Raw genomic sequence first — 24,960 nt, 5'->3', positions numbered from 1 at the left:
ATGGCATCAAACTAATCCATCTACACTTAATAACGCCTCGCAAAAAGTTTTAATACCCCTGGAAAGTTTTGACGTTTTGTTCCGTTACAACTTAGTGTTCAGCGATAAAATGCAGTGCAGTGCATAAGTATAAAGTGGAATGACATTTTTGTTTTTTACTATTAAAATTATGAAAGGTTTGTGGAGACTAACATGAAGATGCTTTGATCTAAAACGTTTGATCATAACTCTGACAGCACCTTTTAGCTGTTGTTGTGTTGCAAGGGGAACAAGCCTCCTCCACAACCTCTTATTTTCTGAAGTCTGTAGACGGTTTTCTTACCACAGCATGACGCTGCTTTCACTGTGCTTCACCAAGAAAATGATGCTTTGTGCTGATGTCGCAATGCTTTGCTTGTTGGCAGTGGTGTTGATAGCCATTCAGTCCCAGTTCTGTGCGCTGTATGAGGAACTCCTACTCTAAATGTTCTAGATTCTGGCCAAACTTGTGATTGACAGATAATGTCCACTGGGAGGCGGGATCAGAGGATCTACCAGGGGAAGACTAGTGACAGGAAATTAATATGTTCCTTCAGTAAAAATGCTACTTTTGTATTGAATCTATTGACATGCCTTGCATATTTTTATTTTTAGCATGTTGTTATTATGGTTACTATAATTAGAAGGATTTTTCATGTTTCCGTGGTGCTCCCCACCCTGAGTAATAGTGGATCTCTGGTGCTTCCCAAAGTTACCATGGGTGTCTGCAGTGATTAATGATCTCCTTGCTTGGTGAATCTACATGTCTTAGTGGGTTTGCAGAGGATTGAAAAGTGAAATCAACTAACTTTGTCCCTAATATGTCTGCTGTGTTTCTTGCTTTTCAGAAAATGTGTTTATTCACATTTTCTAACAAACCTCTGATGCACTACTTTGTGGGTATATCACTTAAAATCGTTTCACTCCCATTGAAATGCTTTAAAGTTTGTAGTTGTTTTGTGACAAACGCTAAAAGGCATGAATATTTTATCAAGCCTCTGTATTATGACAAAATCTTAAGAATTCTGTTTTTACAGGGACATATTCTCAGTTTTATTTATTTCATTGCGAGAGAAGTAAAGGTGAAAATCTTAAAGGTGACTTGTGTTTTTTTTTTACCTGTGTTACTTTCATGAATGCTGCGGTGTTGGAGATAACATTTCCATGAGTAAGCATGGCACCTTTAGGATTTCCTGCATTAAAAACAGAAAAACTCAGAAAAATAGAGAAAACACATCCTGTGGTGTGAAAAAAATATAATTGTTTGAAAAGCATCCAAGTAGCCTGATTCCTGGGCTTACCTGTAGTTCCAGATGTAAAGCAGATGATTGCCAGGTCATTTGGTTTGGGAGGCTGTAGTTAAGATGACAGATGTTGCTCATTTTTTGGATCAAAAAATGAGCAACATTTTTGTAATAGTAATGTCTTATAGATGGAGTTTTAATAATAATGTTAGCATCTTAAGAATCAGGAGCCACGTCTTGTTTATCAGGTCAGAGGATCTGTGCTGTTTCTACTCACCGTTGGCCTCTGATGATTAGCTTCACCGATGGCCTGAAAAACAAACAGACCAAAAATCTCTCAACATAAGTGAAGAAGTCTACATTTTTTTATGGAGCAGAAACAAGTCAGACCCTTACCTCAAACTCCTTCAGACTGAGAATCTCAACCCCGCTCTGTGTTCCTCGGCTCACCAGATCCTTGTCAAAAGCCTCCATGAGAACAATGGTCTTCACGGTCTTTCCCTGGCCGCTGATGCAGTCCAGGATCATCCGAGCCTTTTCGGCTACGTCACATATCACTGTTGAAATGGTGGCTGAAACAGAGACAAAGACGACACGCTGAGTGGTTGAACTTTTCAGTTCCTGGTTCACAGCATGTGATGGAGGAATTTGTTTGTACCTTTTTCAATAATGTAGCCGATGGCCTCTGTGCCGAGCGTGTCGTACAGCGGGACTGCAACCAAGCTGTATGTGTAACAGGCCAGCTCTGAAATCGTCCACTGTGAGCAGATGGGTTTGATTAATTTAAATCAATATTATTATTGCACTGAAGAAAGCCTGTCGTATCAGAAGCACAATATACAACTATTTGTATAAAGACGGACGGAGAGAAAATAAGTTAAACATGAATAATCAAAACATGATAGAAATTTTAAAGTTTACAGTCTCTAAATATTCGACTCACAGATTAAAGCACATGATAGCAGCTTTTTGCTGTACATCAGAGCTAAGAGGCTGAAAAAGTATTACATTTTTACCACTAGCCAGAAGATATTGTTCATTGGAGTCTATATGTAAATAAACTGAATGAAAATGAATAGATATAAGATATTGTTGCATGTACAAGAAGACTGATATCAAATGGAAATCAAACTAAAGCAATGGCTTGTTAATTAAAAGAAACAAACATTTGAGTTACCTCGGGTCTGTTTTGTGAAAAGATGCCAACGAACTTGTCGCCTGTGTGAAAGTGACCTCTGTGAAGAAGGGCCGAACCGATGTGCTGTGCTCTGTCCACGACCTTGTCAAAAACAGGACATTTAAAAAAAAAAAAAAAAAAAAAGCACATTTGAGTTCAAGCAGGCGTTTCCTTTCAGCAGCATTCTGCAGCTTACCTCTTGATAAGACAGCCACTCATACGGTTGGTTTGGTTTCCTCGACCCAAGGCAAGGTCCGTTATCTACCACAGAAAACAGAGATGGTATCCTGACTCCGTTTGGTCCCTTCAGGTGTTTTCAGAATCAACATCTTAGCACAGAAACTCACTTGACACCCTGAGTCCTCGCTGGAACACCTCATATATTGTTTGTGCATCGCTGTAATAATGTGTCATGTACTCGCAGTCGCTGTCACTTAGGACTGACCTTCTGGCACCATCTTCCCCCTAAGAAGAGCAAAACAACATCCACAGAGACATGACATGATGAGTCCTGCATCCCTGCAATTAATCAAGACTATGAACATTTTTGTCTGCTGAGTCAGCAATAACTGACAACATTTTTCAAAGAGGCACCAATCGGAATCTGGTCATTTTTCCTGATCAAATAAAGATTCAGATTTGTTTTATTCTATTCCTTAAATGCATCAAAACTAGCAACCAACTGCAGTTTCAGATGTTCCAATCAACAACAGTATTTTCAATGCTCAAATAACGGTAAGAAACGTCCACTAGACTGCATAAACAGGAATAATCTTGCCCTTGTTCTCACTTAAATTCAAAATAATAAAAGAAACTGCAGTAGTAGTTTCTTTTAGCACTTCTCAATTTTCTGCTATGGCTTACAAATAAAATCAGCAGAACTGATTTGAAGAAACCAGAAATCAACATCATCCAAGAAAAACCTGGATGATGGAAATCCAAAGATCCCTGAAACCAATTTCCTGCAAAGATCACTTCACCAGCTGTAAGATAAACTACTCCTCATTTCTGCAGCATGAGATCAGCTGCTTAGGAATGTTCACTCTTATAATTGGACGGAGGATTGATTGTTCCAGTACACCATACTGGAAAGAACGTCAGACTGAAAGGAATGGTGAAAAAACAAAGAAGGAAAGAAAAACTTGTGAAAACTCACAGGTATTTCCAGTGACTGCAGTGTAAGATCACATGGTGGCTTGAGAGCTTTCGGTCTGGAGGCAAACCAGTAGGTGGTGATGGCGGCGAAGGCGCCCATACCCATGAGGGCATTCGTGGGAAAGCCTCGGACATACTGTCGAAAGTCGTCCAGCTCTGGAATCCGCAGCTGTCTGAGGACCTCCTGAGCCTGCATGGCTGATATGAACTGAACCTGCACAGACACAGAGGAAGCCATTCAGACTGACCACTGATCTATTAGTGGATCTTAAAACTTCGAGTGTTTTATATTCATCCAGATACATTTTTGAAAAATACATCTAACAGTAATTATGGTTTCACCCAAATAGAGCAAGTCTTTATCTTTTTAAATGCTGTCCTTTAAACTGAGAACACGACCACAGTTTAAATAAAGTCAGAGATAATCTTTTGGTAATTAAGATGAATAGCTTCCATAAATATTGTTCAATGGTTTCAAATAAAACCCAGAAGTATCCTGTAAAACAAGCAACACTTGTTTTAAAGTGTTACTGTAAAATGTTCATATTTTCAAAAAAAAAACAAAAGAGAACATTTCTGTAATTTACCAGCTTCCTTTGGTTTAGTTTAGGTTGCTAAGTAATTCTGGAAATGAAATGGAAAACCTACTTTCACCCAAAACCAGAATGACAACACAAACAAAGAGCTCCTTATTGGAATTTAAATTTGTCTAAATAAAAACTCAGTTTTCAATAAACAGCAGCGTCATTGTCCCGCTGATGTACCAGTCTGGGCCAAAACTCAGCTGTCAAGCAGATGGCGTCCCATTGGACACCAGAACATTTCTGTATACAGAGGAGGTTATTGTTACTTCAGTGACTGCAAACTCTTCGCTGCTAAGCAAGGACAAATGATCAACCCCTCACTATCGTGCTTGAGAGCTGTTGGGAGGTGTTTTAAGGCCACACCTGGAACACATTGCTTTCTTGTTTGACACAATGGTAAAGTCAAAAGAAATCAGCTAAGATATATGAAAAAGTGGAGCTGCACAAGTCTGGCTCATCCTTGGGAACAATTTACAGCTGGCATCCCCAGTTCAACCAGAATTTGATGAACACCCAAGTAGATCTACAAGTAATCAATGGAGTTGGAAGTGTTGACTGCTAAACAGCTCAACCAAACTTTGTAGGTAGTCTCTGATAAAGCCTACTGCAGTGACACTGCCTGCAGCACTTGGTTTTCCTGTGTCAATAATACTTTCCTATTGGCAAAGAGGATTTGATAACATTTTGATAGATGCAACTCACATAATGAAATCTACTGCTAAACCCAAACTTATTTTTCATTGCAAATGTGGCACTATTTAAAGGGAGATAAATGAAAAAAAGGCAACAACATTTAGATCTCAGTTTATCAGAGTTATTTCAGATCTGAGAAGATGCTAACTTAGCACGTCAGCCAGCTAATCTGAATTAATATGACCAGAAGGAACAAGAAATGACTAAAGACTGTAGCTTAAAGTCTTAAGTCTTGTTTACCAAAATACAGGTTGCCTTAAGAAAAAAAAACAAACAGGTACAACCTGAAATTTATTTGGCAAGTCAATTAAGTGGGACACAATCTTAATACTATGGTAGATCTTGTAATACTAATAAAATGTAATTCTATTGCACTTTTAAAGCTACTGAGTTTCCATGTGCACATATGTTGTCTTGCAACTATCTATTAAATGGCTTGTATTGCTGCCAAATACAAAAATAATTCTGGTAGAAACATTCTAACGAAGGCTTGAGCTAAACTAGGGAGTACTTTCCTTTTATCTAGGCTATGTGAAATATTGCATTTTAGCTGATGTGACGTCTATTGTGTTCTTTTGATGCTTTGATGTAGGTCAAGGTGCTACTATCTAAATCCCTTAAAACTACTGATGTGGGAGTCATTTATTAAGTTTGTGTTTCTGTTTATGACATGCACATCTAATCCTGACATGTTGATGGAAAAACAAAAACCAGGAGACACAAAAGAACAGAACAGAATAAAATTAAGCTTCGGGTATAAATCCACAGAGGACCGTGTTTATCACTCAGTGATCATTCAACATTGTGCTCTTGGGCTTTCAGAAACACCTCATCACATGAACATCCAATGAGGAAAACTTTTGTTGTGTCCTCCCTTTTTACAGAAATCATGCACTAAAGTATTTGAGGTCTGAATATTGAGCTGTTTCTGCTAGAATGCTCCTGTGACCCAGCAATGTGTCGGTCGGATCAGAATTGGACAATTTGGGTGTGCATTATAGCAATTTTTTAAAATGAATAAACATGTTTGAATAAAAGATTAGGTCTATGCTCTGATGCACATATTTATGCATTGTAGCGCCATTATTCCAATGATGAATTCATACTTTATGTGTGACATTATGTGTTCTAACATCTTAATCTTAAAACAAATAATCAGCATCTTTCACTTTTTTAAACTCCATCTAAAGCCCTCTCTTTCACACTGATCCTTCTCAATTGTTGCGTTCAAACGGAAGGATGTGCTCTCTTGTTCAACAGCTGTGCGTAGGAAGGAAATCCGACTCCACACACGTTTTCTGGTCACAAGCCTCCACGGAGATATAAGGAAACAACCACAGACGTTCAACCACTTGCTTCAGGAGGGGATGAAAGCTTTCTGCTTGGAATATTTCTGAGATGAAGTCACTGGGCTGAAACTTCCTTTAAATAATAATAAGGTCCCTCTAATGTTCTGCAGCAGAGCTAAAAGGGAAATATTAAAATCAGACGTAGCAGAACAGTAGCAGCTTTTAGGACTTGTAGTCAGACAGCTCGATAGCTCTGTAGCTTGAAGCAGAAATAATATGGTTGGTAATAAATCTTAAAGAACCGTCTCAGATTTTTAAAGTAATTCACTCTTCAATCAGCTCATGCATATTTCTAATAAGTTACTTTTGCTATAAACCTCTGAGGACATTCAGGTCAACTGACCTGACCTCTGCAGTGAAGGTAAATGAAGTCATAGAGGTAACAATTGACTTCTCACCTACTTCTATTATTACCCTGAAGCTCATGACAACTGAGACTAGTGCCAACTGGAGCAAAGTACTTTAAAGCAGATGCCAAACAAAAGTTAGATTAAAGAGTTAATGCTGAAACAAGTAAAACATAAATATCAATAAAAATTGATCTACTGACTACAAAACAGAGGAGTAAGCCATTGAAGATGGTTTAGCTTGTCAAAGACAGAAGAAATAAAAGGACTAATGAATGTTTTTCTTAATCCCACACCTGCTACTTTTTAGCCCAATGTACGATCATATTACTAAGTCAACTCATCTGAATTGAAATTCACTATAACAGATTATCAGACGGCGCTGCGCAAATTATCGACTGACATTTAATTCATGTTTGTACTCACAGAGCGTAAACGAAGAAGGGTCAAGGCTGTTTCAGAATGAAGAGGTCCTGTTATCTGAAAGGCCTGGCAGTGGCTGCAGTTGCTATTAGAAGGACTCGCGCTGTCCTCTAATAGACCTCTGAAGTTCTCACAACTATGAATAGCAGAAACACGCCCCTACTCAAACAGAAACACAAACGCGTGAGACGCAGCAAGCTGCTTGTTGCAGAGTCACTCAGCTGGAAGGTTGAAGCAAACCCACAGATTGGATTCCCCTTTTGTTCACCTCAAACACAACGGATGTGCAGTCAGATTTTCGTCCTAATCAGCACAAATTTAAACCAAAAATTAGAACACCATCCAAAATTTTGGATGTTGGGGTAAATTTGTTGTAATTTTATAGAGCAAGAACAAAGGTGAAGCTGTCCACAGTGATTTAAAGACTTGTTTCCACAGATGTTTCGGAGTGTGAAACAAACATGAGGCATTATTTGGGCACTGTGTGTAGTTTTCATGTTGGAGGAAACCGAAACACCTGAAAGTAGTTCAACAAAGACAATTATCCTAAGTGTCTACCTTAAGGTGGTGCTATCTAGGCATGGGCTGGTTGTTGAAACTGAAGGTTGGAGCCTTTAAAAAGTTGAAGTTTCAAAATACCTTAAATTATTCGCCAAACTTTTCCTGCAGTTTGAATCTCTTTTAATAAGAAGTCAGAGAAGGTGCTAAAGGGATGAGTGTCTCCCTTCCTGCCTGCTGCTGCACACTGCTGGCCAGCTGGCTGGAAGACAGTTAATAAATGTTTCCCTCACTTATAAAAAAAGACAAAATTTGGATGTCGGAGAGATATTTTCAGTTTCATAAAAGACAAAAAGTCATAATGTGGAAACTAATGGAGTGCCAGATAACAAGCCCATAGCAGCATGTTGGGTGCTTTCCACAGGCTGGCTACCAGAGCTGACAGTCTGACTAATTGCCAATTAATTACTTCATAAAACACTGTTTTAGCTAAATCTCAGAAAAAAATGTTTGATGCGTCATCAGGGAACGACAGTAAACCCCAGTGAGCATTGCAGTAAAAACCTCCACAGCAACTATCCTTACAACCAACAAGCTCTGGCATGGAAGTAGTTACATCCCACAGTGGAAACAAAAAGCCATCGGTCCAATTAAACTAACAGCTCTTGGCAGCTACCACTGGTATGTCACAGGCAGCATGTAACCAGATTGTTGCACTCCCAATGTTTCTCTGCAAGGAGTTAACAGCAATACATGTTTTTATATTTTTACTCCTTAAGCCTTTTTTTTGACTGATCCCCCAAATAGCTTCTACTTTTTGTCTCCATATTCTGTTTCTGCTTTTTAACATTGACTCTATTCTGGACATTTCAGTTTTTTATAGAGGAGGTATAACAAACTTTTTTTTTTACTTTATCTTCAGATTAGCCATGTGAAACCTTGGTAAAAAGTAAATATTTGGGTTTTATAGAAAAAACTATTTTGATTCAGATATTTTCTAGCAGAAAAAGCAAAGACAGAAAGCAGATGAATATCAGGAAATGCAGAAAAACTGAACAGGAGTCCATTTATTGTGTTACATTAATATGTTAGGTAGCATACTTTGGTGGGTCATATTGATAAAAACAATATTATATGATAAACTACTTTTTTTTTACATATGTGATCAATAGTTTGATGTCAGAACTTACAGATCAGGAAATGTCAGTCATGTTTGAAAGACACCACATTTATTGACAGCAGTGATATGGTTTTAAAAAATATGTGTCTTTATGCAGGTTTTTTATGTTGTTTTAAACTTTTATTTTTTAGTTCAATGGACAAATTTTAAGGAGTAACTATATAATTTTATAGTATTCACTAAATTATGAACTTTGCCATACATCTGCCTTCCTTAAAAAAGGCAGATGTATTTCTCATTTTGAAGAGTAAGTAAGAATAGATCACTATATCACATAATAGTACTAATAATACAGTTAGACCACAAGACGTATTTTACTAAATTGTAAAAAACTGTTTGTGGTTCTACTAGTGGTGGCAGCAGTGATTTAAAACCATGTCTTTTCACCCACTAAAAAACTGAAAGATGGGATTTTTCACCATTTTCTGTTATCTATTTAAAAATTTTTGGGCAAAAAGTGTGGGAATCGCGGTAAGACATGATAACAAAAATTCTGCTCTTTAAGAATTTAACAATTTAACATAAACCTAAACAATTTCATTTTATCATTTTATCGTTTTCAAGTGAGATGAGAAGAAAAATTTGTAGGAAAGATGTTAAATGAAAACAGACCCCCTTCAGAGACTGCTTCCTGCAGATTATATGTGCTAACAGTTGTTGGAGGTGAAAGGTAGCCCTAGAAAACCACCCCACCCTCCTCCTCTCTCCATACTTGGCCTGGAAGACTCACAAGCCAATAGCAGAGCAAGTTCACAAGTCACACCACACTCCAGCACAAGACACTGGTATCAGAGGGGTAGGGGGGGAACTGGGGAGGGCAGAAAGGTCATTTGACACAGAACATGAAGACAGGCTGGCAGCTCCCTCCAGCAGCTCGAAGGCACATTGTAGCTTCGCTGTTAACACAAGAGCCACTCCAGACGCAGCCAGAAAGTTAGAGTAATATAAGACAGTGCTGGTCAGACACACTTGATTTCCTCTACAATATTTGACTTCCCGCAAAGAAGTGAAATATTTGTACTTACAGGAAGTCACACTAAAATATCTGAGTGACACATTAGAGGTAAAATGCTCTTAATCTCAGGTAATTTGTCTTTAAATCAAAATCCAACAGCAAAAGTGTCGCCATGTTTGAATCAGGGCTGTAAATTTGCTGTAGCTATTTTTAAAACCAATGAAGCCTCGCTTAGAGCTGATAGTTTCAGTAGTAACAAAACAAATCCTGAAAAATATCAGCTGCAGCTTTATTTGATACAATAACATTACTTTTTTTTTTAAAGAATCACATTATGGTAAGAAATAAACATAACACAGTTAAGATACAGTGCTATTTAAAGCAGATTCAGATTGTAAAACTGTATTTTTTTTTTTGACTTCTCAAATATGCACACCATTGTGTTTATCACTTGAAATCCCAGTGTGAAACATGACAAAAATGGAGAAAATTGGAAGCAAACTGTAGCTCATCTTGTGCACCAATGTTAACAGATGACTTCTCCACCTCTTTTTGCAACAAGCATCTAAGGTCTTTACACTGTGGGTCAGTAGGGACACTACTGAAACTAAAGGTGCACCCGTTGGTTCAGTGATTAATTCACAACCACTACACCCTGACCCATAGAGAGCATTCCATCAAAAAGATCAAACTGATTCAATCATATATAAATCTCTTTCCATCTACATTTACAGGCTAATGTTTCAAGGCAAAGCCAGACCAGTTTAGCTTGTTTTCCAAAGGTGAGTGAACAGGGGTTGTCTGAAAATGGCAGGACAGCTGACACCTTGCAACAAGTCACACAGAGAGGCACGCTGCTTGTCACTGTGTGGCTGTCAGATGACTGGTAAAGCTCATGTGGCCGCAGTGTGACATCTTTTCTGCACTTCCTGACTCGTGTCCACCCTATAACCAATCACTTTCATCCTCGGTTTTAGGAACCAAAGGCTGACGTTGAACAAGGCGACCACGCTGAGTAGTGCAGGTCCTGCCCCCAATGATGAAACCTCACACTGCTGGTCACATGAGGCACAGCATGGAAATGTATAGAGCGGGAAGAGTGGAGGAGGGGTTAGTGAAGTGGAGCAAAGGTCGCATGTCTGCCAAGAGTTTCCAACCAGCAAAGAGTCAAGACACACACTATTCTTAATGCAAATCAAAGAGAGTACCATCACACTGATTACGCTGTCCGGTCTGAGGGTCACATTTGATAATCAATATTCTTAAGCATTAGTGTGAAGCTGGAGCAAATCAGCCAGTTAGTTTAGCATAGAGAGTGAAAGCAGCTACTTAGGCCCACTCCTCAACTTCTGGTGCTTTTACAACATTAATTGGTTCTGTAATAAAAACACATTTTTTTTAACAATGTCAGCACCAACAGCCTGAGGGGTTTTTCAAAGCAACTAGCTACTAAATGTTATTCCATCAGTCAGATTTGTAGATCTGGCTATGACGTACCTATTACTACTATTTTTGAAGTCTGTCTCCATGTCTTCTGCAATGGCTCATTGACCCGTCGTAACACACATACTCAAACATATTTAAACTGTTTCTTTTTTCAGAACTGATGACAGATGAACAGAGGGAGAGCTTGCTTTTTGAGATGCACTGTGGAATCGGCTGCCTTTATGCCCCGGCTGGTGATCGACTAGTTGGAAGCTAAAAATGTAATCTGGTAAGCAAAGCATGCCCAAGATCTACCAGGTGGAAATGAAAACCTTTTGGTGGGAAAAGTATAATTGACTGAATGAGACTTAAGGTTAGCCATTTTTAGCTTCAACACAATGTTTCAAATAAAAGTTGAAAAAAAAGGAAGGAAGCTTCAAGAAAGCTTTAATTTTATTGCAAAACAGCAGAATTTACCAGTACAAACTATGTTATGTGCTTAGATATAATTTTTACAGTGTAATCAGTTAAATAGGTGTCTGCGTTACCTCAGAAAAGTATCTCTGATCTGGGCACCCAAGTCAACTTTCAGAACCTGAGATGACACTAAGTTAAGCATTGAAAAAAACAAACAAACAAGAAAACAGTTCTTTAGGACTTCCAAGGAGGTCGTTTCACTCAATAACCATGCAGATCAGATTTGTTTATCCTGCAAATGTAATTTCTGCTCTCACAAGGGTTTTTTTCAACTTATTGTAGTTAAGAGTTAAAAGTTGTGGGAACGATGACAATCAGTCTTAAAATGTGATCTTAATTTCCTGCTGTGAAGGTCACACATACAAGCTGATTGTGTTGTAAACATCAGCTCCTTTAGCCTGCTCTAAGTCCCACAACAGACAGAGTCATGCCGGTATTCTCAAATGACCGAGAGCAGCGTAATGACAGGGTTGCAGAGCCACAATCTCTCCCTCTGTTTGCCATAAAGAAATCTGCTCCTGTGCTCAAAGGGAAAACATGTGACTTCTCCACGGTCACTTTACTGTCTTTCTGTTTACCACGGATGTGAAAAACTGCACTGCGTGATGAATTAAAAAGAAGAAAAAAAGGACACCTCACTCAGTCTGCATTCCGCAGATTCCTGTAGAAGGAAGTTTGCTTTAAAATGCCTGCAGTGTCTGCACCTCGTCTGCCTGAATCTGTCTAAAACCAGCTGAGGCACTCAGAAGGATTCCTGCAAAAATTGTATTGCTTTACAGTGTATTGTATAAATTTTTTTTTATGCCACAGGAATCTTTCCACATTTTGTCTAATAAAATGCATTAGATATAGCAGATTGTTTCTCCTAACAGGAAGTAATATAATTTTTTTGTACTTGTTCATAAAGAGTCTCAACTTGAATCTAACAGTTGGAGAATCTGTGGAGGGAGTTAAAGATCGGGATGATGGTTAGGAGGCCTTCTAACCTCAAACACTTGGAGCTCATCAGCAAAGATAAATTACCAACATAGCAGTGAAAATATGCAAAAAGCTGGTGAATAATAAAAGTCCCTGGCTAATGTAATGCCTATCAAGATGTTTCCATTAATTATTGATAAGGATATTAATTCGTTTTAATTAAAATGTCAATAAAAACATATGTATGTGTTTCTTTTCAAACTTAATGGTCCTTTTACACTGTTTTATTAACCTCTGTAAGAGGTCTGTCTCATTGGTGTCAGCAACAAAATTGTTGATTGAATTAAATAGGTTTTAAATCTAAATCTGCAATGGGTATGAATAATTTGGGTCTTAACTGCCTATGTTTTCTGCATGTTTATAGAATACAACCATCAACAGAGAACCTAAATGAAAACAAAACATTAAATTAACTTGTATTTGGCATTTGCAAACTAAAGTAAAGGTCTTCCAAGCAGCAGAACACAAAAATATACAATTATTAATTCCTTAATTTTGCTTCTTGTACAGGGTTTTGCTGTAATATCATTACTTCTTGAGTTTTTCTGTGGTAGAAATCTCACGATATTGACTTTCTGTGTGTCTTTGTGTGCTTCAAGGATGCCTTCAAATTGGATTTCTGGCAGCACAAAGAAGGTTTCAAACCATGGTCAGGCCAGCATAGTTCAAACAACACTAACCAAACAATTTGTCCGGAAATATATTGAGGTGTGAAATATTATAAACATTTTCTATTCCGGATGTTACATATTTATGGTTAAACTACATTGTTCTGTCATGTGACAGTTAAAACGATAATTGTTTGTTTATTTACTCCGAAGGACGAAATGAAAATAATTCAACACTAATTATAATTTCTGCAACAGCAGAAGCACCATATTTCTATAAAGCTAAGATTTGTTGAAATTCAGATTATTCTGCTGCAAAAAAATAAATAAATAAAAATAATAATAATAATTAAAGCTGCAAGCAGCCTCGGGCGGCCCTCGCAGCAAGCGCCGCTCCGGCCTATTGGCCACCGCGGGGGTTCCAGCCACTGCAGAAGCTCTCGCACAATTTCCAGTGCCGCAGCCCGCTCCCCACCGCAGAAGCTCTGCCGCAGTTTCCAGCACCGCCGCCCGCTAGTCACCGCAGAAGCTGTCGCGCATTTTCCCTGCCCGTCCACCGGGCGACACGCGTGAATGCGTTCGGCGGCGCTCCCCGACGACTCTCAAAAAATCTGGTGCAGATCGGTCGATGCATCGAGGAGATAGAGCCGATGTATTAACTTAGGGGGCACAGTGGAGTCAAATTGCATCTCAAACCCGTTGGGCTCTTTAGAGGTGAACAAAGGTCATACATATCCAGTTTGGCGCCAGTTGGATGATCTATGCGTGAATAAGAGTCAAACGTATGAATATGGCGAGGGACTGATATTCGCCATTTGGCCACGCCCACACGGTTCAGCCAGCAGCGAGCATTGACAGAGTTTATCATCCGAATCATCTTGATTAGGTCTAAAGAGCCATAAACAGAGCTTTCCAAGGAAAAAAACGGCACTTCCTGTTCTGAGGGGGCGGGGCTTAGACGACGTCATAATATGATGACGTATGATCGACGGGCATCCCACCAGGATCACTCAGGCCAAGTTTGATGCAGCTCGGTCAAAATATGTGGAATGTAGAGGCAAACGTATACGAACGGCGTTGCCGCCATTGAAAACTCTTGGCACTTTAAACCAAGCGAGACCAACTTCCTATCTGTCATCCAACACAGAATCACCTTGATTAGGTCAAGAGAGCCATAAATGGAGCTTTCCAAGGAAAAAAACGGCACTTCCTGTTCTGAGGGGGCGGGGCTTAGATGACGTCATAATATGATGACGTAGGATCGACGGGCATCCCACCAGGATCACTCAGGCCAAGTTTGGTGCAGCTCGGTCGAAACATGTGGAATCTAGAAGCAAACGTATGGCATCGGCGTTACAAGTCACTTCGCCACGCCGCCACACCCAGCTGCTTCATCGCAGCCGGTCAGGGCTTGAATCCACAACACACCAACATGTCTTCTGACTCTGGACACAGTTTCATGTTGATTAGGTCAAAGGGCTAAGATAGCGACCGTTCACAGTAAAACATGACACTTCCTGTTCTCAGGGGGCGTGGCCTAAGCGATGTCATAATTTCACCACAGGGTCTTTTAGGACACCTAATGATGATCAATTACTGAAAGTTTGGTGTCTCTGTGAGTTTCTGTGCAGGATATATAAGAGTTTCGTGTTTCATGGCGAGTAGGTGAACTTTGACCCCTGGTAACCCCCCTTCAGCAAGCTCATACAGTCACCAATTTGATAACTTTAAATCAGACATGCCTTATGATCAGACTGACCGAGTTTGAAGTCGATCAATCGAAATCCCTAGAAGGAGTTCGATCAAATGCAAAGGCTGCAAACTTCAAAATCGAGGTCCAAAATGGACCTTCAATACAAAATGGCCGACTTCCTGTTGGGTTTTGACCATGGCTCTAATAGACTTTTTTGTACGTCCTGACAAGATACACATATGTACCAAGTTTCGTAATTCTAGGATAAAGCATGGCTTGGGGCTGTTCATTTAATATACTCTAGGGGGCCCTATAGAGAAATTAGGCCACGCCCACCAAATTTTGTTATGAATTCCTGTCGGTGGGTGGATAAGGATCCATCCTAGTGAGTTTGGAGCAGCTGGGCCTGAAATTGTGAAATTCAGAGCCAAACGTATGGCAACGGCGTTACAGGTCACTTCGCCGCGCCGCCACGCCCACCTGTGGAATCCTCAACACACCAACATGTCTTCTGTCTCTGGACACAGTTTCATGTTGATTAGGTCAAAGGGCTAAGATAGCGACCGTTCACAGTAAAACATGACACTTCCTGTTCTCAGGGGGCGTGGCCTAAGTGATGTCATCATTTCACCACAGGGTATTTTAGGACACCCGATGACGATCAATCACTGAAAGTTTGGTCCCTCTATGTGTTTTTGTATAGGAAATATAAGAGTTTCGTGTTTCATGGCGAGTAGGTGAACTTTGATCCCTGCTAACCCCCCTTCAACATGCTCCAAAACTCACCAATTTGATAACTTTAAATCAGACATGCCTTATGATCAGACTGACCAAGTTTGAAGTCGATCAATCGAAATCCCTAGGAGGAGTTCGATCAAATACGAAGGCTGTAAACGTCAAAATCGAGGTAAAAAATGGACGTTCAATACAAAATGGCCGACTTTCTGTGACAGTTGGCTTATAACATTAAATGTAAGTTTTGAGTCTTTTGGTGAGCTCTACAAGTGTACCAAATTTCATGTCTCTACGATGAAGTACGTTCATACCATTGTGTCAACAGAAAATTGCTAGTTGCCGGCGTTGAGCAATTTTTTTTGCGATTTGTGCGACAACCTTAAAATTCAAAATTTTTAAATTTTCTAGTCGCGACTGCCAAGTTTGAGTTCGCAGCGCTTTGCTGCTCGGGCCTAATAATAAATTGTAGCTCTTTCAGTCAAGAAACCTGGGATTTGTTAGGAGGGATGGGCATGGGCCCCTGAATTTATGTCTAAACACACCCCTGTCGGTGGATTTCCACTGGTTGCTTGGCAACTGTATTCACCATGAAATGCAACAATGACCTTGAAAACTGAACATTGCTTGCGCCAGCTTCCTTTCAGTTAAATGAAAAATGAAATTCATTTAGACTTTTCAAGCTCATAAGTAAAGATGCTGATGCCAGAAACGTTTAGACTTCAAAACCTGCAACTCGGTTTGGTAAGAGAAGAACCTTAAAGGAGCTTCAACATTCCTCAAAGACTGCCATTTTGAACAAAGCAACAACCAGATCAGACATCAATATACTTCCACACAATGCAATGAAAAGACACTAAAACGACACTCTATAATAGTATTAAAGTCAGTGAGTTGTGTTATGGACGTTGATTCTATTAGTAATTAGTGCGTTACCTGCTAAGTTGTTAGCTAGAGATAATTGCATTCAACATTTAGTTTTTGACCAAAGAATTGATCACAAAGTCAATACAGCCAGGCAATATTTTAACAAATTCAAGAATTTTATGAAAATATTTGCACAGAGTATGTATTTTGATATTCAGCTGCAACAGTTTTTCAATTAAAGTATTATTGGACATTGTGAGGTTAGAGAGTTGTAACTTTAAACCTTCTTTTGGTTTGAAAACTTAACTTTGTATGCAGCATCAAACCCATAACCAAAACAGGTTGTAGTAAGTCAACAGAGCCACACCTGTCCATAGCTTACAAAGGACTAGAAAATAACCTATTTTCAACCTACCGCATTTGGGGTGCGTCTGTGAATATAATAGACATCTGAATAAGAATAAGAGTATCAATGGGGAACTCACATTTCAGATATTTACCATCACATTGTTGCAAATAATTGTTCCTTATGTTATTATTCACAGCTTAAAAAAAAGGTAGATAGAATAGTCAAGAATAGAATAGCCTCTAATACTATTTGAAATGGCAAAACAAAGTAAAAGAACAAAAACACATATTTTGCCATAGTAGCCTACAGTTATAAATAAAATATCGCTACAGAATTCCAGTTTTTATTTCAAAATAAAATACCTAATTTAAACAGTAATCGGAGATTTGTATATAAAGATTTTCTTTCTAGCATCTCATAATAATATCTGATATAGAACAGGTTAAAAAACTGGTGCAGCCACAGCTCCTCTGTTAGTAATACCAAACTTACTTCCTCATGCGAGGACGATATGTTTAACTGCTCAAGCCCCCCCCCCCCACACACACACACACACGATCGAAGTGGCGGGATGCCAGAACATGAATTGAAAGATAAAGGTTTCATTGTTCTTCTGACACACTCCTAGTATCAAGTAATAAACTAACAGCAAACAGATGGACGGCATGTATGCAACAAAGTCAGATGGAAACAGGTCCACAAAGAAAAAGAAAAACCCAGCAAAGTTTGCAGACAGAGTGGATCATTGTGTACCAAATTATCCATGATGCTACGTGTCCATCCATATTTATTTTTCATTTCATAACCCCCCTTTACGTGCACGCAGGTTCTTCACGCATATAACAGAAACTAACGCGTTTTGTGTTTTAATCACATGAACAAGGAGGTAATGTGAAGAAAAACGGAAATGAAGATGCGTCAAAAAAGGAAACAAAACGTGGCTCACTTCTAATGAAGACAACAATAACGTCAACGTTTTAAATGCTCGCATCTTGCTTTATGAGGCGCAAAATCGCCATCTTGATCTCAGATCTCATCCACAGGCTGGTATACGCCTGTGTGTGTGTCTGTTGTTTTTAAAGCCCAATGAACTAACCTGTGAGCAGATGCAGACTTTATTGAGATTCTTCAAGAAGAAGCAACAACAGCAGCGGGAGCGCGAGCGGCAGCGGCGGAAGCCTGTGTTTTAGTTTCCCTACTGCTGCTCTCAGCCAATAACAGGCGGAGTCACATGTTGCTTTACCAAAATACTGAGAGGCGTTCACCCATTGGCCAAAGGGTCGTGATAGCGATGGCTGCACACATTTCCAAAATATGTGGCACATATAACTGTATCTGCTAAAGTCAGAATGCCTCTACAGTCTCAGTGAAACATATTTTAGTTCCACTGCAGGCTTTCAGTCAGCTATGTTTTGAACCAACCGAGGGCAAAGCTCCATAATAATGATGGGAAATGTCAACATATGAAGTAGTGAGCATTAGTGTGTTTGTGTCTGTGCACCAGATGCTTGACTGTCCCAGCTTAACTTGATAACAGAGTGTCAGCAGCATCCACATCATCTGTCTGCTAAGTGGTCACTGCAGAACCAGCTCTACTGGAGTGGATTGGACTGCTAGTTTCTGCATCTTTAGAAATAAAGCAATTAGTCAGAGGTGACTACAAATAATAATCACACACTTTAATTTCTTAACATTACAATTTATACAGACTGAGCATAACATTATGGGAAGAGAGAATTCCACTTATTATTGCTTCACCATGTTGTTTTTAAGTGGGTGGGACTGGTCAGGAAGCAAGGGAGAAGTTCATAGTTGATGTGTGGGAAGGAAGAAAGAGGGGCAAGCAGACAGGTTTTTTGTGATGGCAAGATGATGAAGTGTTCATCACACAAATATCCCATTATGAAAATATGGAAAAAAGTTTTTGAGATTTTTGCAAATGTATTAAAAATAGAAAACCAAGAAATCACATTTATGAGGTGAACAAGAACCCAGTGGTCACTCTGTCAGAGCTCCAGTGTTTCTCTGTAGAGGAGGAGAACCGTCCACAAGGACTGCCATCTCTGCAACAATCCACCAAACATTCCTGTATGATAGAGAGGCCAGACAAAAGTCTCTTCTTAATCAAAGTGCCTGAAGGACTCTCAGATCATAAGCAACAAGACTCCATGATCTGACGAGACAAAGATCGAACTCTTTGATATAAAGCTCATCAAGTATAAAGGCCAATACGAAGCATACTGGTGGCAGCTTTATGCTATCTGGATGTTTTTATACATCCTGGGTGAAAACCTGCTCCAGAGTACTCTTGACTTCAGAATGGGGCGATGCTTCTTTCTTCAGCAGGACAACGACCCAACGCACATGGCCAAGATCTTAAAGAAGACGCTTCAGAACCACTCTGTGAATGTCCTGGAGGGACCAGGCCATGAGTCCAGACTTGGATTTGATGGAACATTTCTGGAGAGAACTGAAAACTGCTGCACAGACACCTCCCACCCAAAGGAGCTGAGAGGTTCTGCAAAGAAGAATGTGTGAAATCTGCTCAGTTAGTGGTTAATGGCAATAATTATGTTAATGTGATTTCTTGATTTTATATTATCAATAAAACATAAAAGAAAATTTAAAAAAAATCCAGATTCACTGTACATTTTACTGCACTCGAGGCAGTAAAATGGCTTCAACAGATCCCTGGAGAAAGATCTGACTCAGTTTAGGTAAATCCTCAAGCTCCTGCCTCTGATTGTCATGGTTTTGGGAATCTGTCTAATCCACATGCAGAAACACCATCAGGAGTTAAAAGCAGTACTTTACTTTATTTACAACGGGCTTAGCTCTGTGAGAGTACGGATGCTCAAAGCGGTAGGGGAGACGATGGGAATGTCGGGGAGCCGTAGGCTAGGGAGTGGCAGCGTGGAGAGCGAAGGAGGTAGACGGGTCTAGGATCTGCCAGGAGACTAGCCGAACCAGAGGACGGACCACACGATCGGACAGGAACCCGGCGTTGGAGAATACCACATAAGCGGACACGCCGGCGTCGGAGGATCGGTCGCCGGCTCTTCTTATTCTCCAGCTTATGAGGGGAAAATACTTGCAGGTGTGCAGAGGAGGTTCGGGGAGGCTCGGATCCATCCCGCTCTCTGAGGACATCTAGTGCGGAGCGGAGGAACTAGCAGGTGATAGCAGAGGCGCCCAACACTGATAGACCCAAACTTGAGATAGAAACACCAGGGATGGGTGAGAGAAAAAAAAACATGCTACCCTCTCAATCACCCCTGGCGGGGCTGGTTTCCTCCATAATAAAAGTAGTTAAAGTGTATTAAGTTTTCACATAATAAACTAACGATTCTTTTTCTTTGATCAAACGTCACAGCCTTTGTAGTTCCCAAAACACCACAAGAGGGAGCCCTTGTTCCTAAAAAAAAATAAAAAAAATAAAAAAACTGAGCTGCTCTGTTTACAAGTGATCTTTAAGAATTCATATGGTTTATAGTGTTAACTATTATTATGAAGAGGAATGTTGAAAATGATAAATTGTGGAAAATCTTGAACAGAGCAGTTGCTTGCCTATTTTAGAACAGCTAAATATATATATTTTTTTATCCAACCGAAGTTACAAGAATGACATTAATTTTATTTCGTGTTTTTTGATAAAACACCTAACACATGCTTCTCTCGGGTCTCAGCTCTGAGCGTTGTTTTCAGGGACACGTCTTTTTCAGAGGCTTGAACAGACTCAGTGGGGACCGTGTGAACTATCGCGGTTCAGGCGGAGGGTGGCGCACCAGACCAAAGGATTGCGTTGAGGCCCTCAGCGGTGGTCACCACGGGTCAGAGCGCAGCGCCTGACAACACAAGGGGCCACAGCAGCGAGCGCCGCTGCTGCGCTGAAAGGCTGCAGGACTGTAGACTTGTTTGTGATTTAGTGTTTGAATGTTTGAAGATCATAAACTGAGATAGTGAATGAAGTCAAATAAAATAGCAGAAAGTTTTTGGCAATTACATAAACATTAGAAGTTCATCAACTTGACATACGGGAATATTTACTTCTAATGGGAAAATCAAACAAACAAATAAATTCCAGTTCTTTAGTTATAAAAGCATTAATCACATTTTAATGCCTACAATGGAAATATTTGTTCTATAGATGGGTACAAATGTGCATCACGTAAATCAAAATCCATCTTTAATAGAAGTCTGTGTTTGAGACTTGAGAGCAAAACTTTACACTTTTGCTCTCAAGTTGTCTTTAAAATTAAACCTAACAGAGCAAAGTTCCTGTGGTTTAACTTTAGCGTTGAGATCAGGATAACCTGCAATTAAAAGCAGCAGATTGATTATTCGATATACTCAGTGTCACTATCATAAAACGGAGAGCAAATACTTTAGTATACAACAGTATCAAGAACATTAATAACAATGATAATGATATATAAAAAAAGGTTATCCAGATGTATTTTTGATGCTTAGCATGAAAGAAAATCTTTTTTAGTGCTTTTCACTGAAAAGGATGAATTTCCAGTTCAGATGCTCATCCTGAATGCGCAAAACTATTTCCCCGTCGTCTGCGCAGTGCTATATGTGCAGACTAACTTAGTCCCAGGGGAATATTTGTTTTCTGAAGTTAAAACATTGATAAAACGCAGTCGTCATCCACCACACTTTATGAGTCAGCTGAAACCCCCTAAACAAACAGAGAAAGACGCAACTAAAGTCTAATATTAAACAGACAAAGAATAAGGAAAATAATATTCTGTTTCATTCATCTAATCAGATTTTCATTAAATGTTTAGTGGATAATTAGAACAAAAAAAATGGAAATATCACATTATAGTGGGAATAGCACGGGAGAAAAAAAAATCCAGGCCCGGTTTAGCTCCGTTGTGACGCAACACGCAGTGTAACCAAGTCAGACGCTTAAAACATTCAGTGTTTAATTTAGTCCTTAACAAAAGCAACAACCCACAAGTCTCTTTACATCTTAAAGCACAAACACATAAGACAAGTGTTAAAAACTCCACACTGGAGTAATTGGATTTTCTGCCCCCGTCCCTCTCTCTCGCGACAGGTTCTCTCCATGGTGCTCCCAAAACTTTCCAAAAGCCTCAGATGTCTTGTGAGCTGTTGCTTTCCCCTAATTCGCCAACAGGATCAAATATACATCTAGCATGTCGAAAGTTTCCCGATTAAAAAGCTCTCAGACACACAAACACACACACAAAAACGAGAATAAGTAGAAAAACTGTTGTTGCGCATGAGAGCGGTTGGAATCTGTGCGCACACAATAAACCTGTTGTGGACCTTGCTGTGAAAATATGTTTGAAGAAGAAGAAACAGCCAATTGTTGTATGAAATGTATTCAAGTATAAAATAATGCCCTTTGTTTGGGGGGGAAAAAAACTTGAGCAATGTGAGGGTACAAAAGTCCCCCTGTGGCATTTACTAGCAGCCTTTGTGCTGTTTTTGCGCTCTGGCGTCTCCACTTGGCGCATTACTCAGGCCCCTCTAAACGCGATTGTTTCTTTCTTTCTAATGACATTTACCGGATCAAAACGTGCTGTTAATTCGATCAGAAAGCTTCACCCTTCGCAACAATGGCAGTATAATTTCTCCCAAAGTTTGTTAAGTTGACCGAAATTAGGCAAATGAATAGGGGTCTCCAGGCTACGCATCTCGCAGGTGACGGGGAATAATGCGCGCTCGCACCAGCTGCATTCTTCTTTATTTCTCCCTTTCTTTCACTGCATTATTAAAATTTAGGCCAATGAAACTATTCATTCCACTGAATAGACATTTTCTTATAGGATAATAGGATACAAATTGAGCCTCTCCAAAGAGTCTCCAGTGGTGGGTAACCCTCGTGTGCCAGAGGCTGCTGGAGACGCCGGGCCTCGACGCAGACGACGCTCGTGTGCCAGCGCTAATCACACACCTGCCGAGGAGTCCTGCGAAAAATAAAGAGGCGTAAACAAAAAGCTTGCCATCTCTCATAAAAGATGGACGTGTCAGCAAGTCGTGTGAGAACCGGCGGGAACAAACGGGGGGGACTCCGTCTCCAAAAGATCTCCCCTGAACTCGGCGGAACAGCCTATTAAAGGCTTACTTAATTACTCTAATGGTACTGGACAGGCCTTAAAACTCTGACCGGGGCTTGGATGGGAGTTAAGATCGCTTGCTGGGATTTGTAAACAGGCGATCGTGTGAGAAACGCGAGTTGGAACAGAAAGTTTTTTTTTTCTCCCCTCTTTTTCTTTTGCTTGCAGCTTTGTTTTGAGTGCGCACAGTGCGCCCCACCGGATCAGGCCGATACCGGTTCTTATTTCCCGCCTGGGTTGTTACTATGCAAATAATATTCCAAACACAATCACGTGTCCTTTGAAGAGCCACGTGGATTAACAAAACAAGTTAACCCCCCTGCCTGTTTCAGATTTTTAAAGTTTTTTTCAATTTCTTTAACTGATCCTAAACGCACACATTTACCCGAACGCATAACTCTTTAATCCCATGGAATAATTTACGCCGTGAATGCCGGAGTCCCCTAGGATGGTCCCTTTATAAGGGGACAGCTTCCCCTGAAATTTCACTCTTTTTCATCTGCCAGCAGACTTTCACACCTCTCTAATTTACAGCTGAACTCATTTCTTGGAATTTTCCTCTGATATTCGTCCATGGCATCAAAGATGAAGGACAGGAAGGTACGCGCTTCTTGTGCGCTCCACATTTTGGGGACTAACATGATACTTGTACTATTTATGACTCGTGTTCTGGATGTTTTATCCTACGAAATAAATTTCATGCACTGTATATGAAGTAGAGTCGCTGTTTGAAGCGATATCATCTCCATCAAAGTTATGAGGTGAACCAACTTGGTGCGAGCGTTCTGGATAAACTTTGGCGCACTAATTGTGTAGATAAAATACATTTAAACGTTTTAAGTATATATTTTTTTGTAAAAACTGCCTTCCAAATGGTTATGTGTACGTGACATATTTCTATCATACCCAATATGATAATTTGATTTTTTTTCCCTGTGGAGCAGTGCCCGCCTCTGCGCGCCAAAGCGCACGGCCCGGATTATTCTTTAAAAGTTTCCAACCTTATTTTTTTATTGTAGAGTTTATTCTACTGATTATTTAAAAAGCTTAAAGTGTATGCTAATCTTGTTTTTCCGTATTTTAAAATGTATTTGATTTTTTACAGAGAACTCCAATTTCTCACAAAGTTATTGAGAAAAGAAGACGGGACCGCATTAACCGTTGCCTGAACGAACTGGGAAAAACCGTACCGATGGCGCTGGCTAAGCAGGTAGTTTATGAATGTATGATTAGTTATCATTTTATTTCTTGAAATTTGTAAAGAAAAAAGTTGGAGGGAGACATAATTTAAAATTAGACTCAATTTCTACTGAGGCTTTTGTAAGACTTTACATGTCTTAATATTTATTTCTTGTAGAACTCTGGAAAACTGGAAAAAGCTGAAATCTTGGAGATGACTGTTCAGTACCTACGAGCTCTGCACTCCGCGGATTTCCCCCGTGGGAGAGAAAAAGGTGGGTGAACACCTTGCATCGCTTTTATCCAGCAGTAACAGGGAATCTTCTGCTCAGCTTTACGCAGATCGGTCAGGAGGGTAAAGATTTTCCCCCACTTTTTGTTTTGCTCCAGGCGAGCTGCTGGCTGAATTCGCAAACTACTTCCACTATGGATACCACGAGTGTATGAAGAACCTGGTGCACTACCTGACCACGGAAGACAGAGCTGAGACCAAAGACATCAAGTACGCGCGGATCCTCGCCTTTTTACAGTCCAAGTCTCGCGCGGTCACCGACCCGGTGTTCGGCTCCGTGGGCTCGATGTCTGACCCACCCGACTATCTTGGCCACCTGCACTCCTCCCCGGAGCACCAGAGCCACAGCCCCTCGGACTCAGTGTACCAGCAGAGCCCAACAGGACACTTCTCATGGCACGGCTCCGGACGCAGTCAGGGCATTTCCTATCCTGCGGTGCCGCTCTCTGCGCACACGCAGCAGCACGGAGGATACTTGTCGCCAGTGCAGGGACTCGATCACCATTACTTCAACTTTATAGGTCACACGCACGCAAACACGTTCAGTTTGCATAGCGCTCAGCACGCCATGTAAAATAAATTAGCTCTATTTTAAATTATGTTTTTAGATCATGTAAATACAATATGAATAAATACACTATT

General features: G+C 40.1%; 2 protein-coding genes across 6 annotated transcripts in view; one reads left to right on the top strand and one right to left on the bottom strand.

The window, feature by feature from the left end:
- Positions 1-17,969, bottom strand: part of acsl1a (acyl-CoA synthetase long chain family member 1a) — a 24,074-nt gene extending 6,105 nt beyond the window's left edge. For 2 of the 3 annotated variants that reach the window (XM_028017573.1, XM_028017571.1), the window contains exons 1-10: positions 6,994-7,112; positions 3,596-3,808; positions 2,787-2,904; positions 2,636-2,700; positions 2,440-2,541; positions 1,921-2,020; positions 1,659-1,834; positions 1,540-1,572; positions 1,320-1,371; positions 1,138-1,211 (exon numbers count right to left, since the gene is read on the bottom strand). In XM_028017573.1, coding sequence (XP_027873374.1) covers positions 1,138-1,211; positions 1,320-1,371; positions 1,540-1,572; positions 1,659-1,834; positions 1,921-2,020; positions 2,440-2,541; positions 2,636-2,700; positions 2,787-2,904; positions 3,596-3,790 — 915 coding nt within the window. In that variant the 5' untranslated portion in view covers positions 3,791-3,808; positions 6,994-7,112. Of the gene's footprint in view, positions 1-1,137; positions 1,212-1,319; positions 1,372-1,539; positions 1,573-1,658; positions 1,835-1,920; positions 2,021-2,439; positions 2,542-2,635; positions 2,701-2,786; positions 2,905-3,595; positions 3,809-6,993; positions 7,113-17,848 lie in introns of those variants that run through there. The other variant, XM_028017572.1, reaches the window with a different exon arrangement.
- On the top strand, positions 11,056-24,960 carry helt (helt bHLH transcription factor). 3 transcript variants are annotated; one of them, XM_028017580.1, is made up of 4 exons: positions 11,056-11,337; positions 23,953-24,057; positions 24,205-24,301; positions 24,417-24,960. In XM_028017580.1, exons 2-4 carry the CDS (start codon positions 24,040-24,042, stop codon positions 24,890-24,892), a joined length of 591 nt encoding a protein of 196 aa, XP_027873381.1. In that variant the 5' UTR covers positions 11,056-11,337; positions 23,953-24,039; the 3' UTR covers positions 24,893-24,960. The 3 variants fall into 3 exon arrangements, with proteins under 3 accessions (XP_027873381.1, XP_027873380.1, XP_027873379.1); XM_028017579.1 differs by lacking the exon at positions 11,056-11,337 and adding an exon at positions 19,425-19,928; XM_028017578.1 differs by lacking the exon at positions 11,056-11,337 and adding an exon at positions 23,020-23,447.

This window comes from Xiphophorus couchianus, chromosome 5 (assembly GCF_001444195.1).
Source record: "Xiphophorus couchianus chromosome 5, X_couchianus-1.0, whole genome shotgun sequence".
NCBI lineage: Eukaryota > Metazoa > Chordata > Actinopteri > Cyprinodontiformes > Poeciliidae > Xiphophorus > Xiphophorus couchianus.
Note: the sequence above shows the minus strand (reverse complement) of the source record. Positions and strands in the feature narration are given on the sequence as shown.

Excerpts from the sequence above, each read along its gene's own strand:
- helt (XM_028017578.1), top strand. The coding sequence starts at position 23,421 with ATGGCATCAAAGATGAAGGACAGGAAG. Across the intron at positions 24,058-24,204 it reads CGATGGCGCTGGCTAAGCAG|AACTCTGGAAAACTGGAAAA; the intron begins GTAGTTTATGAA and ends TATTTCTTGTAG. Across the intron at positions 24,302-24,416 it reads CCCCCGTGGGAGAGAAAAAG|GCGAGCTGCTGGCTGAATTC; the intron begins GTGGGTGAACAC and ends GTTTTGCTCCAG.